Genomic DNA, 14,671 nt, shown 5'->3' with positions numbered 1-14,671 from the left:
GAAGTGACATATATTAATGAAAATAATAATATCATACTTACTATAATATTATTATTATTATACTCTCAAAACATTTTTAAAAATGAAAAGTTTCAGTTATCATTATTAACACAGCGTTCATCATGTTTTCGTTTTCCATATATTTACTGTTCATAAAAATTTGGGTACCTTTTTTAACTCTCTATACACCTTTTTGGAATAATATTATAATTTCTTCATTGAATAAACTATATAGACTTTAAGAGAAAAAAGATTTACGTATTATCATAAAAAAAGGTTGAAAATAAAAATTTACCTGTATATCACGGCTCGTGGGGTAAATATTTTCCAAACGTGGTAGAATATCGTAGTATGTAAACAAGTAACAACTGATACGATGAAATTCAAATGTATATGTACTTAGTATTGTATATTTATGTGTATAATGTATATGTGTTCGACAAAAAATATCTATACATAAACTATTTTTAGGAAGATATAGAAAATATATTCATTTTTTATTTTTGTATTCATGAATAATGAATATAATATGTAACATCTAGGTCCTAGACTCCTAGACTCTAACACAGTGGATCTCAACCTTTTTATGTTCACGGAGCATTTCTTAAAATTATATAGTTTGACGGAACACTATAGTAATAAAATAATAAATATGGCAAACAAAAAAAAAAAAGGCATTTTTATTTTAATTATTATTATTTTTTATTAATATATTATTTAATTAAAAATTAATAATTAATAACACTATACGCATATACCACAGTCGTGGTACACATACAGCCAGTTCGAGGCACACTTGTGTGTTACGGAACACCATTTGAGAAACACTGCTCTAGCATTTATATTTACTCATGCATGATATCTTATAATATTAATTAATTATTATAATTAGAGCGCAGATTTCTATGCAATCGTATATTTTTTCCTTTTTCACTTTTTTGGATTTTTGTCAATTATTTTCACGAATCTAAAGGTAAATAATTTTTTTTTGGCACATTTCTACATATTTAGTGATTATTGCATATTTTTACAAAATTTGAAATTTATTGCATATTAAAGCGAAAAATTTTAAATAAATAAAACTTGGCCCAACCTATACTTAGTTAAAATGAGTACGTAAACTTTATAATTTCTATTTTTAAATTATAGTACCTAACTCTTTAATGAAATGAATATTTTACAAAAAGTTCTTCGTTCTTCTGCTTGGTTTATACAATATACGGATATGCACTGTTGCACTATAAATTAATCCCCATTAATATTATTTTATTCCTATTCATACTTTATTGTTTTTACCCAAGAATTGTATACATATTATGATGAGTTAATTATAAGTATATTTAAATCATAGACGTAAATATGGCCAAAAATCTGAGAAGAGGGGGCTATAAATATCACGTAACACGTATAACATATAGTTAATTATACTGACGAAATTAAGTTATGAAATATTTGGGAAGAAAAACCTTTAAACCCACCTCTCCAATTGAAGCTTATTATATAAATATTAAACAATTGAAATATTAAAATAAAAAAACTCTATTTACAAGTTTTTGAAAAAATGTTTAAAAAAATAATCCCAATCTTACAAAAAAAATTTGTTTTGATAAATACTAAAAATAAATATAAGCATAAAAAATTTTCTGTATTAGTCATTTTTTAACTTAATTTTTTCTTATAAATGTGTAAAAAAATAAAGATTTGGAACCTTTCTTCTCATTAGTGTTGCATTAATTGACTTACATTAAATACGCTTATAAAAAGATTTCACTATACACTTTATTGTTCTTATGTGCAACATGATACAAGTTTCATGAAAATCACAATAATATATGTATCGTCATATAAATATATTATATGACCACGTAGGGTGGTAAATCCATCGATCGAGGTTTGGCTCTATCTGGGTGTATTGTTAAGGTCACTGGGGACCGACGGGGCGAAGTACTACTCAATGTATATAAGCTGATAAAGTTATATACACCGCGTTGGACGAGTCTAAGGTTTATAACGAGGAATATAACTTGTGTAAAATAACGCTTTTCGAAACATTGATTTTTTTTTTCTTAAAAATACGTAGACGGACTATAAGTACCAAGCTTACGTATTTAATTACTTAAGCGAATAGAGTCTGTGTACGTCCACAGCCTGACGATTGGTAAATGAAATATGTTATTATAATTTTTATATAATTACATAACATATTGATGATTAGAAAGAGATTAATTTCCAACAGTAAAATTCTCACTAGATTTATTCCTGTGGACTTATCACCATGTATAATAGCATATTTTCAAAAACTTATCTTTAAAATTATATGCTGTTAAAATATGGCCAACACGTTCTAAAAATTACAATGCGTTAAACATTTTTCAGCACCAATGCCGGAAAGATTTAAGAAAATCCGTGGTGCCAAGCCCAAAGGTGTGGCAAATCGAAATCGAGGTCTAAAATGGATCAGACAGAACGCCGTCGAAGGTGTAGTGTATTTCGCCGACGATGATAACACTTATGACGTCAGATTGTTCAATGAGGTTAATATTTTTATTTATTTATTTATTTATTTACTTCACGTTGTCCATGTTTATGGTTTAATCAGTATTAGTATATTTTATAATAACCAATGTTATCTATTACATCTTTATTTTCGTCGCTCGACGGTTGTTTGTTGTTTAGTACGAAATGGTTTAGTTAGAAACATATCAATTTCAAAGGTATAAGGTACAACAATACTCGTCTATATATATTATATTTTAACCAAATTAATGACTCAACGTACAGTTTAATTATTTTAGCATGTACCTCAATGGTAATTAATTTATAGTAATAGTGTATATTTATTTATTTTTTAGCAATAGTATTTAAAATATAAATATCAATAAATCATTAAACTAATTGAGAGAAATAGTTCCTTAATCATTAAAATTATTTTTATTATGAGTGTATATTAATAGTATAATAATACTGACACACATTGAGATATTTTTATTTAATAAGTAAGGTACTCATAAGAACGAATAGCCCCATTTTTTTAGAATATCTCAAGTTCTTTATAATATTGCTTGAAAAAAACATGGGTCCCATTCTCTTCTACTATAATTACTGACATACAATTACAAATTATTATTCATATAAATTACATAATTTACACTCAATGATATTTTATATCTATTATATAAGAAAACAGAGTTTCTGACACATATCTGTGGTAAAATATAACATAGTTGGGTCACGTTATCCTTTTATCACATTTCCTTTGAAAAAAAAAACAACAATCCTTATCATCTGTGCTTATACTATAATATAAAATAAATTTAGTCTTTATTTTTATAAAAATAATAATTTTTGTTTATTAATAAAATTAAATAACCACGCCTCACATGCTATCTTAACGACAATTAAAAAATATAAGGTCAATTTTTTATTAGAATTTAAGTTGAGTTATAATATTTTTAGACTATAATTAGATACTTATGTTATTTTTTTTATTATTATTGGATAGTATAATGTTATATTTCTATCAGCATATTAGAAAATCGTATTGGTACCTAGAAAATCTTTACTCCTAAATTATTCCTATTAAAAATATATACAAGTTACAATAAGTACTATTATAAATTACGTTCTAAATTAATCGAGCGAGATGAATGTTTAAATCTGAGATGAATAAGAAATATGATCTAAATTTTGACTAAGAAATGCACGAGTGTCTGTAGAAAAAACATCTTATACTTATCCTAATGTGTATTAGCATTAATTCTTGCAAAGTCAATAATTTCAACCAATTTGTGATTTATTTCGAATCATAAATAAAAATTGAAAATTAAATTTAATATGTTAATATAATAATACATTAATACATTACCCCCAAAAATAAAATACACAACAAGGTAATGAAAATAAAATTTTTGAATTATATCGACAGTATCGCCACCGAAAAATAGATATGGAAAATTTTCTTAAAATAATAATTCATTGTTTGAAAAAAAAATCCGTTTTATACTTCATAATCGTATTTATAAATGCTTTTTATTTTTAATTTTGTATACAAACAATGCAATCAACAGTCAAATAAATATCTTTTCCAAATGTTTTCTTATTATTTATCCAATAATATTTCTTCAGATATATTTTCCAGTCAAATTTTTAACTATTTATTTTTCTTTAAATTCTCGTATAACCTATTCATTTTTTTTTTTTTTTTTTATGTACCCCAATTAAAATTTTAAGTAATTTTTTTCTAATTTTTATAAACACGTATTAAAGCAAATAATCAATTATTTTATTTTTATCAGCGTATTGTTTGTTACATTGATTTTAGTACATTTTTACTTCATAATAATGTATTATGTGCACACAGATGCGTAATACGCAAAAAGTATCCATGTGGCCAGTAGGATTATGCACAAAGACTGGTATAAGTACACCAATTGTGAAGAATGGAGAATTAATTGGGTTTTACGATGGCTGGATCGCAGGCAGAAAGTTTCCAGTCGATATGGCTGGGTTCGCAGTTAGCGTCAAATTCCTACTAGAAGTAAGTCAACATTTCAATCCTATATATGTAAACATTTTAAAGGAATAATGTATTAATGTTAATTTTCAAAATACTATATAGTCTTTATAAGTTATAGTATTCCAGGATAATTAGTTGTATTTTTTTGTGGAACATTTCCAAATAAAATAATTTTTACTCGTGTATTTTTTAACCTATCTTTTTATTACCTAAATTTAATTTTAAAAAAGTTCACTTATAAAAATTAACATAAGGGACACTAGATAAAACAATTTGTAATACTAACATACGTATAATTACAATGGAAACCAGACTAACATTTTCACTCAAATAAAAGTATAAAATAAATAAAGATAAAGAATGAAAGAAAATATGAAAAAGTCTGAAAAAGGTAACCTTCCAAAAGGTAAAAAAAGGTACATAGGAGATTTTCAGAAATAAAAACTTATTTCACTCTACGTTATACCAACGTCCTGCTTGTCATATTTTATTAAAACAAAATTAAAGCATAACAAAGAGTGTAAATGAAATAACTCTGCTTATTTCAATATTTTTATCTAAATTAATTTTTAAAAATATTTATTTTCATTTTCTATGGTCCTTTTTAACGATTACCATTTTAAATTTCAAAGTTGTTTTTAATGTGTGAAAATATGTTACCATTTATATAAGATTTTTAGAAATAAAATACTTTAAAACCCTGGGTTTATTTCGTTACCAGTAATCTCCTTAGATATTTTTGGTATTTTTATCTTGTGTTGTTTCTAAAAATTAAAGACAATAGAAAATGTATTTACTTATAAATTGGTAAGTAGTAAATAGTAATAAGTAAAATACTTCGAAAGCGCTTAGTACACATACCTTTGTTTCAGTTGGCTGTTCCTAGAAATATTTAATAAAGCTTAATGCATAATCTCTATTACTTAAAACAACTATTTTTCATCACAATTTCTTTAAATGTAAACTATCTTAATAAATTATAAAAATAAATAAAGACGTATCTACTATTTACCACATAGACCATAATATAATACTTGGAAGGTACCTTCGTAAAATGTTTTAGGTGACTTAATTAACTTATTATAATATATACGTTCCTTTTTTTAAAGCAATTATTTTACATTCATAATACACCGTTTCTAAATTATGTTCAGTTTCGTATATACGGCTTACATATTCTCGAACAAATGCGTAAAAAAATCATAATTATCGAATATTTATTGATCATTCATCATTAACTTTCCTTAATCATCACACCTGGTTTTACATAGGTATAAATAATAACCACTTTGAAAGTTGATAATTTTCGCTCACTTCTGTATTATTTTCTGATTTCTTAAAATGCATTGATTAAAATAAAAATATCTTACGCATTTCAACGTATACGTCACATACTCTAGTTTAAATATAAAATGACAGTATGACACTATATTTTTTTTTCTCATACCTAAATAACAAACTTAAAACCGTGTCCAATTTCACGTATTAATAAGTATCTATGCCATATTTATAATATCTATTTTACGCAAACCTAATATTTAAACTATATAATATGTATATTAATATAAAAGATACTACATTAAATTGAATGTCATATACTCGCATATGCCATATAACATATTAAGTACCTATAATACCTACTACTCGAGTGGGTTCTCAATAGTTTTTATTTAAAATAAACACTGTAACTTGTAATTAGTATTAGTTTAATACATACATATTATAATACACTAAGAGTATTTGAATAATTTTTATTTAATTGCCACTTAAAAAGCTTATAGTTTGTAAATTTTAGTACTTAAATTTAATTTAAAAACAAGTATAAAATATTTGAAATATGTAAGAATTCAAAAAAGTTATTTTATACTTTAGTTCGTGCCTTTAAATATTTTAGATAATATTTTCTCACTTTCTTAGCGCAATGTTATAATCCTTTGGTTGTTCGTGAACTTTTAGATCTTCCGAGAAAACCTTCTAATGTATTAGCTCTTCCCCGAATTACTCAACAAATTATTTATGACAGAACTCAAATATGAAAATAGATAAGATATTATATTCATAATTAATAAAAACGAATGAGGTAATTAGAAATATTTTGATTTTCTATACACTTGTAAATGTTCCATATTTGTATCTATATATTTTAATGTAAAAATAGAAATATTTGTCACGTATTTCCTTTAAAACTACTCATCTGATTATCTTGATTTTATTTTTAATGAAAGAGTACATCGTGGAGTAGGTTTTAAGTCTATTTCTAATTCTAAAAGTTAATTAAAAATCGAGTTATTATTTTTTTGAAATAATCAACAAATTTGCACATAAAGAGATTTTTTCATCTGTGTTACCAATTATTAGTATTTTAATAAATAATTAAAGTAGTATAACAGTACAAAACGTTTTCGTTATTTTTAGTTTCTGAAACTTTATGAGTTGTCGGTTTTTTGTCCAGAATGAAAAGAAAATCAAATTTAAGTCATTTAACAGAAAAAAAAAAGGATAAATAATTTTTAAAAAATTTTACTTTTAAATGATAAAAAAGAAGCAACGCTAGGAGGAACATAGCTATATAAAGTTGATATACCAGAAATATCATCTTTAGACGACATCAGAAAACTAAAAATATTACTATCCACGCGCGTTACGCTAAATGTTAGCATTAGGTAATCAATTTTAACATGGATAATGTATTTTAAATGAGCAATGAAGTGCACGAGGATAGTTAGTTGTATTATATGTTTTAACCTCAGAGCTATGAAAAACAAAACTCACTGTAATATCAGGGATCTATAAACCCGGATTCTTATTGGATCGATCTTTTTTTAATTAACTTATTTACAAATGATTTTAATTTTTTGTACTTGATAAGTTATTGGAATACAAATAGTCATAAAAATGCATATCCTTTAAATTAAAATTTTATAACATTTGAATTGATCCTCAGCACTTCTTCTATGAGTTCTATCCGTTCCGGTTGTTGGATATCATATTGACTATGCTATTCAACACTAATATAAACATTAAGCATATTTTACATAATTTAAACAGTAGGTAACTTTTAAAGTGTATCATTATAAGTTATAATATTGTTGCATCCCGATGACAACGTCGATTCATACACCAATGCAGAAATTAAAATACTTGGTACATTAAATATAAATTAAACATTAATTTAATTTAAACTTACATATAAAAATACACTATTGCAAGTACAATATGTTGGTGAGCGGTGTTACGACCTACCTCAGAAATACTGATAAACAAGACAGTAAGTAGTGTTGCGACCAGCCTCTGAGCATCTTGGATATCCCTAACCGTCTGCCAATCCCTTGGCCAGGTCTCCCTTATAAATGGTTGATTGACAACGAATCGATTGGGGTGGTGACGACTTCCGATGACACGAGGACTCTCGCATTTAATTATTATTCTTGTCGACTTTGCACTCTCAGAGTTTCGACTTTTCTAAGAAGTGAGCGACGTGTGATCTTACCTAAATTGTTAAATTAAAAATTATTTAATTCGTTGAATTCAACGTACACACCGTTCGTCCTAACTTAGTATTAGTCATATTGTCTTGTCTTATTAAATAATTGGGACATGTGCCACCACACCGTATAATATATATATTTTAAAATATACTAAATATTACATGGTCCGTAACAATATTATTACAATATTATATTTATTGTCTATAGATCAGAGCCCAACTTAGGGGGGGGCTAGGGGGGCTGCAGCCCCGGGCCCCGATATTATTTGGGGCCCCGGGCTCCTGTTAATATTTAATTATTAAAGTGGCATTTTGAAATAATTGTATGATATTACTGGTTAGTGGTTACGTAGTTTCGTTAGTCGCGTATCGTAATGGAATTTATGATTATTCTCTAATCGATAAAATAAGCTATTAAGTTTTAAGATAAAGTTGGTCAAAAGCACTTTATATTGTTATGATTACAATTTATCTTAACATAGGTACATTTTGATGGTCAGTTTCGCATTATTAGTACAATCGGTACACGGTACACTAGTAGGTATTCAGTCGACTGTCGTGATATTAAATTATTAAATTAGTTTTTAGTCGAGTTCGTGAGTTTAGTTTGTTACTAGTGTGTGCCAAAAACTATTGCAATTTAAAAATGTCTGATAAAAAAAGGATTTATCTCAGTGGTTATGCAAAACGAAAATTAAAGAAGGAGGCCGAAGATGCAGTAAGCAAGTTACCTAAATTAACTAATTTTTTTGAAACTATCAACAGTGCAAATAGAGTAGAAACTAATAAAAATAATAAAAATGATTTGGTTCTAAATAATAGTTATATTCATGTTGAAAACATGAATAATGATAGTAATAGTGTAATGCCTAATACAATAGTGACTTCAAAATCTGATAGTTTAAATTTTTCTGAAAATAATATTAACAGTTGTTCTACAATAGAAAACTCAAAATCTGATACTAATAATTTTTCTGAAAATAATGTTGACAATGATTCTACAGCAGAAAATGCAGTGATTGCAATGAATTTTAATTCGAATATTCATACTATTGAACTTGATATTGAATTATATCAAGATCCGGGAATGTGGCCATTAGTGTTAAACAACAATTTTATAGAATTATGCTGCTTAAAAGGACCAGAATTTTTTCAGAATATGGATCCCAAAAAATTTCAATCATCCGAAAAAGAATTTAAAAATTTTAATCGCTCATTAAATATATCATTATTCGAATTAAAATTACCCAATGGTGAAATACACTTACGTAAATGGCTCATGTTTTCTGAACACACTGGCAACGTTTATTGTTTTGTTTGTAAACTATTTAATAAGTCAAATAATTCAAGTTTTATTAATCCTGGTTTTAACAACTGGAAGAAATCTCACGAAAAAGTTAAAGAACACGAAAATAGTGCAATTCATCGTAAATCAATGTTAATTTGGTTAGATCGTGTAAACACTAAAAATCGTATAGACAAAACTATGGCGGAACAAATTTTGAGTGAAAAAAAGTATTGGGTTGAAGTGTTGCGCCGTGTAGTAGCTGTTGTTAAATTTTTGGCTGTTCGTGGGTTAGCATTTGAGGGTAATGACTCGCGGTTGGGTTCTGCGAGTAATGGAAATTTTCTCGGAATTCTCGAAGTCATTTCCGAATTTGATCCCTTTTTAAAACAACACATAAATGAACGCGCTAATAAAGGATCAGGGAATATATCTTATATTTCGATGCGAATTTGTAACGAAATAATTGACCTAATGGGAAATGAAGTTTTATTAGAAATTATTAAGCAGTTACAAGAAACTAAATATTTCGGTCTAATATTAGATTCTACTCCAGATAGAGCACATAAAGATCAATTTGCTGTTGTTGTTAGATATTGTTATAAAGGGTTAGTTGTTGAGCGATTTTTAACATACATACATATATTAAGTCATACTGGAATTTCGATGGCCGAAGAAGTAATACATTTTTTTGGAAAATAATAATATTAATTTGCAACATTGTAGAGGTCAATCGTACGACAATGCTAATAATATGACTGGTATATATGAGGGTTTACAGGCTCAAATAAAAAAAAAATGCAGTGTTGCTTTATTTGCACCTTGTTTTGCTCATTCCCTAAATTTAGTAGGGACACATACAGTGAAATGCTGTTTAGAAGCAATAAATTTTTTTGGTGTTGTTCAAAAACTATATGCATTTTTTTTTGGCCTCAACACATCGATGGAATTTGCTTTTGACTGGTTTACAATCGGAAGAAAAAAATAAAATAATTGTTTTGAAAACTTTAAGTAATACTAGGTGGGAGTGTCACGCGGAGTCGTGTAAAGCTATTATCTTAAATTATGACCAAATTATATGTAGGTACATTAACGGATATTTTTGAAAATGTTAACGAAAAACAAGAAAATCGTCATGCTGCTAAATCAATAAAAAATAAAATGATAAAGTTTAAAACAGCTTTTATGGCAGTTATGTGGAATGAAATTTTATCGCAATTTAACAGTGTTAGTAAATACCTTCAAAAACCGGGAATAGATTTATTTACAGCTGTAAATTTATTAAAAGGATTAAAAACTTATGTTAGTTCATTAAGAGAGAAGTTTATATATTTTGAAAACAAAGCAAAGGAATTATCAACTAATATTTTGCCCTGTGGAGAAAAAATTGTTAGGAAAAAAAAATTCTCGGATGGTACAACAGAAGGAAATTCAAACTTATGCGAAATAAGGAAGTTTGAGGTTGATACTTTTTATGTTATTATTGATTGTTTAGTTACTGAACTTGATAAAAGATTAAACGCATATGATAATCTTTGTAGTATTTTTGGGTTTATTACAAAATTCGGTTCACAATTATTATCAGAGACTTCTGCCGACATATTCATTAGCACATTTAAAGATGATATTGATACAATAAATATAAGACAAGAGATTGTGCACTTTTCTAGTTATGTAATGCAGTTAAATTTACCAATAATTTCTCCTCAAAATATTTACTTATATGTACATGAAAATAATTTAAAAGAAGTATTTCCAAATGTGTACATTTCTCTGCGACTTTATTTAACTTTGCCAGTTTCTAATTGTGAAGCAGAAAGAACAAATTCAAAATTAGAACTAATTGAAAATGCCAGAAGAACGTCCCTTCATCAAGAAAAATTAAATTCACTCGTTCGTCTGTCTTCTGAAAGGGATATAACTAATACACTTGATTTTTCAAATCTAATTCAGAAATTTGGTGAATTAAAATCTAGAAAAAAACCATTGTCTTAAATTATTTAACAAATTATTTCTTTAATTATTATTTATTTTTTATTTTAATTTTTTTATTATTTACATTGACTATGTTGAAAAATGCATTGCCACTTTGACTTTGTATACAATGTATATGATGTATATAAGTAAACATTTGTTTGAATTAAAAACTGTACTAAAACTTCTTTATTTTTATATTTATATTTTTAATTGCATCGTTTTATTTATATTAATTGCCATTAAATAATTTTTTGTAGCTTTATTATGGTATAATTGATTTTTAATCCTATATAAAATAAATTGAATATAACAAATCTATATATAACATAAAGACTGCATTTATAATTTAAGTTGATAATAATAATAATGATAATAATTAATTTTGGGGCCCCATTAGAAAATTTGACCCGGGCCCCAAAATTCCTAAGTTGGGCTCTGCTATAGATAGATTGTAATACTTATACTTAACGTATTTTGTTTTTTTAGAGGCCCGATGCTCAAATGCCTTACAAGCCAGGATTCGAAGAAGATGGGTTTTTAAGGACCTTAGCTCCTTTTGAACCTCATCAAATTGAATTAAAAGCAGATAATTGCACAAAAGTAAGTGATATGCATTAATTAATTATTAAATGGTTATTTTTTTCAATACTTTTATCACAAATCAATGGCTTCAATAAGCCAATGCATGAAAACTAATTTAGAAACATATTAAAACGGCGTATTTTAATAAATTAAATCGTTTGAACTCACATTTACGTAATGATAATAATTTCAATGTTCAACAATACAATAATTTTTGATAACATTTAATCATTTAAGAACTATTTTAGATACCTATTGATTTAAACAAATAAACATATTTTCTAGGATAGTGGTTTGAAAAACATTTTAAACTATTGCGTATGCAATATAATATATATCTATTTTTATGACATTTATATTCAAATAAAAGTTATAGTTTGTGTTCTACAACGTTTAAACATAAAAATGTCATAATATTTTTCACAAAACAATTCGTATTATATACACAAATTAAATAGTAATTATCCAGTACACAAAATAAATGGTTAAATCATGGTTCAAAGTTCAAACCTTTACTTAACCACGACCACTATATTATTTTGTTGTTGTCACAAAAGATTATATTTATATAATACCTACACATACAACACATACCTAGTTTATAGCTTTACTTAAGAGAACAATACACCCACATATAATTTCTGTGTTTCATAAACACATAACCTTTCAAATCATATACATTCAGTAGATTCGGTCTGGTGTTTTCAACTAAAATATTATAATTAATTTACCTATTAATAAACTTAAATATAAGAACATTATTTGTTATGATTCTTACTATACTTTAATTTTCAATCAAATAATGAGTATGTAAAATATTAAAATTTAAAAATATTCATGACACTAAAAAATTTAAACATTATAAAAAGCCAATGAGAGATCGCATAAATATTGTTCTTTCCTTTAAACCTTTAACTTTGATAATTTACTTAAATATTAAAGCTAAGTGCTGATAACACAAAACTTAAACGACTGAACGTATATTTTCTATGTCACCCATGTGTAACTTGTAAAATAGCTAGACAACTTATATAAATGCGATATCCTCTTAAGGTTTAATTTGCGCTAAAACAATCTCCACTGCGAAGCAGCAAAGTTTTAATTTTTTTACGTAAGCCATGTGAACTTAGACATAATATTTTACATAGGTTTTTTTTCATAACAAAGTGATAGATACTTCCGATTAACCTTTCGTAAGCTTAAAGATAAATTATCTAGAACTTTTCTCGTTAAGTTTGTTGCAGTATTTTTGGCAATGGGAATTTAGTGGTTTTTATTTTTTTTATCTTCAACTCACCAAGAACCGTGTACCAAAATACAGATTACAAATTAACCTAACCGAAGCCATTTCATAGTAGATTCAGTATAGGGGTATATGTAGATTGTAGATATATGTAGATATATTATACATTTATAAATAAATTGCGCTATATTAATCATATGCATTATACATATTATGTCAGTTCGCAAATAGTTTTAAATAAACGAAAAATTTATCATCTATACACAATGAGTGTTTGATTTATGGGTATATAGATCATTACCAAATAAAAGAGAATATATTGGTTATCTAAACTACTAATATTACGATCGAATATAATATTCGTAATAGATCCAAACCTTGATATTGTATATTTTGTAAATACTACGCTAGTTCGAATAGTCTAAAAATAAATGTTTTATGCTTTATCTATTCTGCAGTGTATAATTTATAGTTGACAGTTTTTGTACAAAAAATTATTGAGTTAATTTTGACAAAATCATAAAATGGGAGACATATTTTTAAATCATACTTATGGATTTTTATCAACACTTTTATTTGACGTGTTTCATTTTTTATTTAAAGATATTAGTGTGGCACACTCAAACGAAGAAGAATGAACCATCGCTGAAAGTGGACAAGAAAAAATATAATAACACAAATATACTCCACTTAAAGGACATCATAGTCTGACACACTAAAGCCATCGCAGTCAAAGGATTTTCGTTAGAAACCGTTTTTTTTTTTTTATATTGTATATACCTATGCTATGTCGTGTCACGTACAATTTGTTTTTGCCGTGATCTTGGGTTTTTCTCAATATCACGGTTTTTGATTAGTATAACTTTTCCGGACATAATGATTTCGTCTTTCCTTATTATCTTTTTACTGTTTGCGCCTCAATTTCTGTAGATACATTTCGTAATTAAAAGTACCTATTGTTTATAAGTTATATGTACATTATTATTATTATTATTATTATTATTATTATTATTATTATTATTACTATTATTACTTTATAAAATGTTATTTTTTTATTTTGTTAATCGATATGTTTTCTCAAAATACTAGTCAGCCATGTTCCCTATCATAGCTGGAAGGGTAGGAGTGAAGGACACCCGGTCTTATGTTTATTAATCAGAGGTACTTTTATTATTATCATTATTGTTATTATTATTTTTTAGTTTTCATTAAAGCTGATTTACCAAACTCGCACACTATTTGGAATGTCAAAAAAATAAGAGAAGTATGACATTCGGCTGATTGTTATTTTTCTAAGCCCATATATTCCATCAAACCCGAAAGAAAAATAAACTTTATTTAATGTAACTATTAATATTGAATTTGGTATTTTTAGTTGCATAAGTATTTTTGTAAAGCAAGAATAAATATTATTATTAGGTCATGGTAATCAATCGATTTGATTTAATCTTAATGACCAAACGGCAAAAACACGTAGGTAACCGATATTGTAACTTCTGTAAATTATTGTGATATACCTACGTAGTATTGTGATGAATTTTTGACTACGTGCCGCATAGACGAATGCCAAACGTGTGGTAA

At 26.3% G+C, this 14,671-nt stretch overlaps 1 protein-coding gene across 1 annotated transcript in view; it reads left to right on the top strand.

Moving 5' to 3' along the window:
- The window catches only part of LOC112602384 (galactosylgalactosylxylosylprotein 3-beta-glucuronosyltransferase P-like), a 51,986-nt gene extending 37,901 nt beyond the window's left edge, over positions 1-14,085 (top strand). Inside the window, exons 3-6 of the mRNA XM_025350437.1 lie at positions 2,377-2,534; positions 4,361-4,537; positions 11,752-11,865; positions 13,694-14,085. Of these exons, the coding sequence (XP_025206222.1) occupies positions 2,377-2,534; positions 4,361-4,537; positions 11,752-11,865; positions 13,694-13,801 (557 nt within the window). The 3' untranslated portion in view covers positions 13,802-14,085. The remainder of the gene's footprint in view (positions 1-2,376; positions 2,535-4,360; positions 4,538-11,751; positions 11,866-13,693) is intronic.
- The last annotated feature ends 586 nt before the right edge of the window (positions 14,086-14,671 follow it).

Source organism: Melanaphis sacchari, unplaced genomic scaffold, assembly GCF_002803265.2.
Source record: "Melanaphis sacchari strain LSU unplaced genomic scaffold, SCAv2.0 Contig87_pilon_pilon, whole genome shotgun sequence".
NCBI classification, from domain to species: domain Eukaryota; kingdom Metazoa; phylum Arthropoda; class Insecta; order Hemiptera; family Aphididae; genus Melanaphis; species Melanaphis sacchari.
The sequence above is the reverse complement of the archived record's forward strand: the minus strand, read 5'-3'. Positions and strand labels throughout refer to the sequence as shown.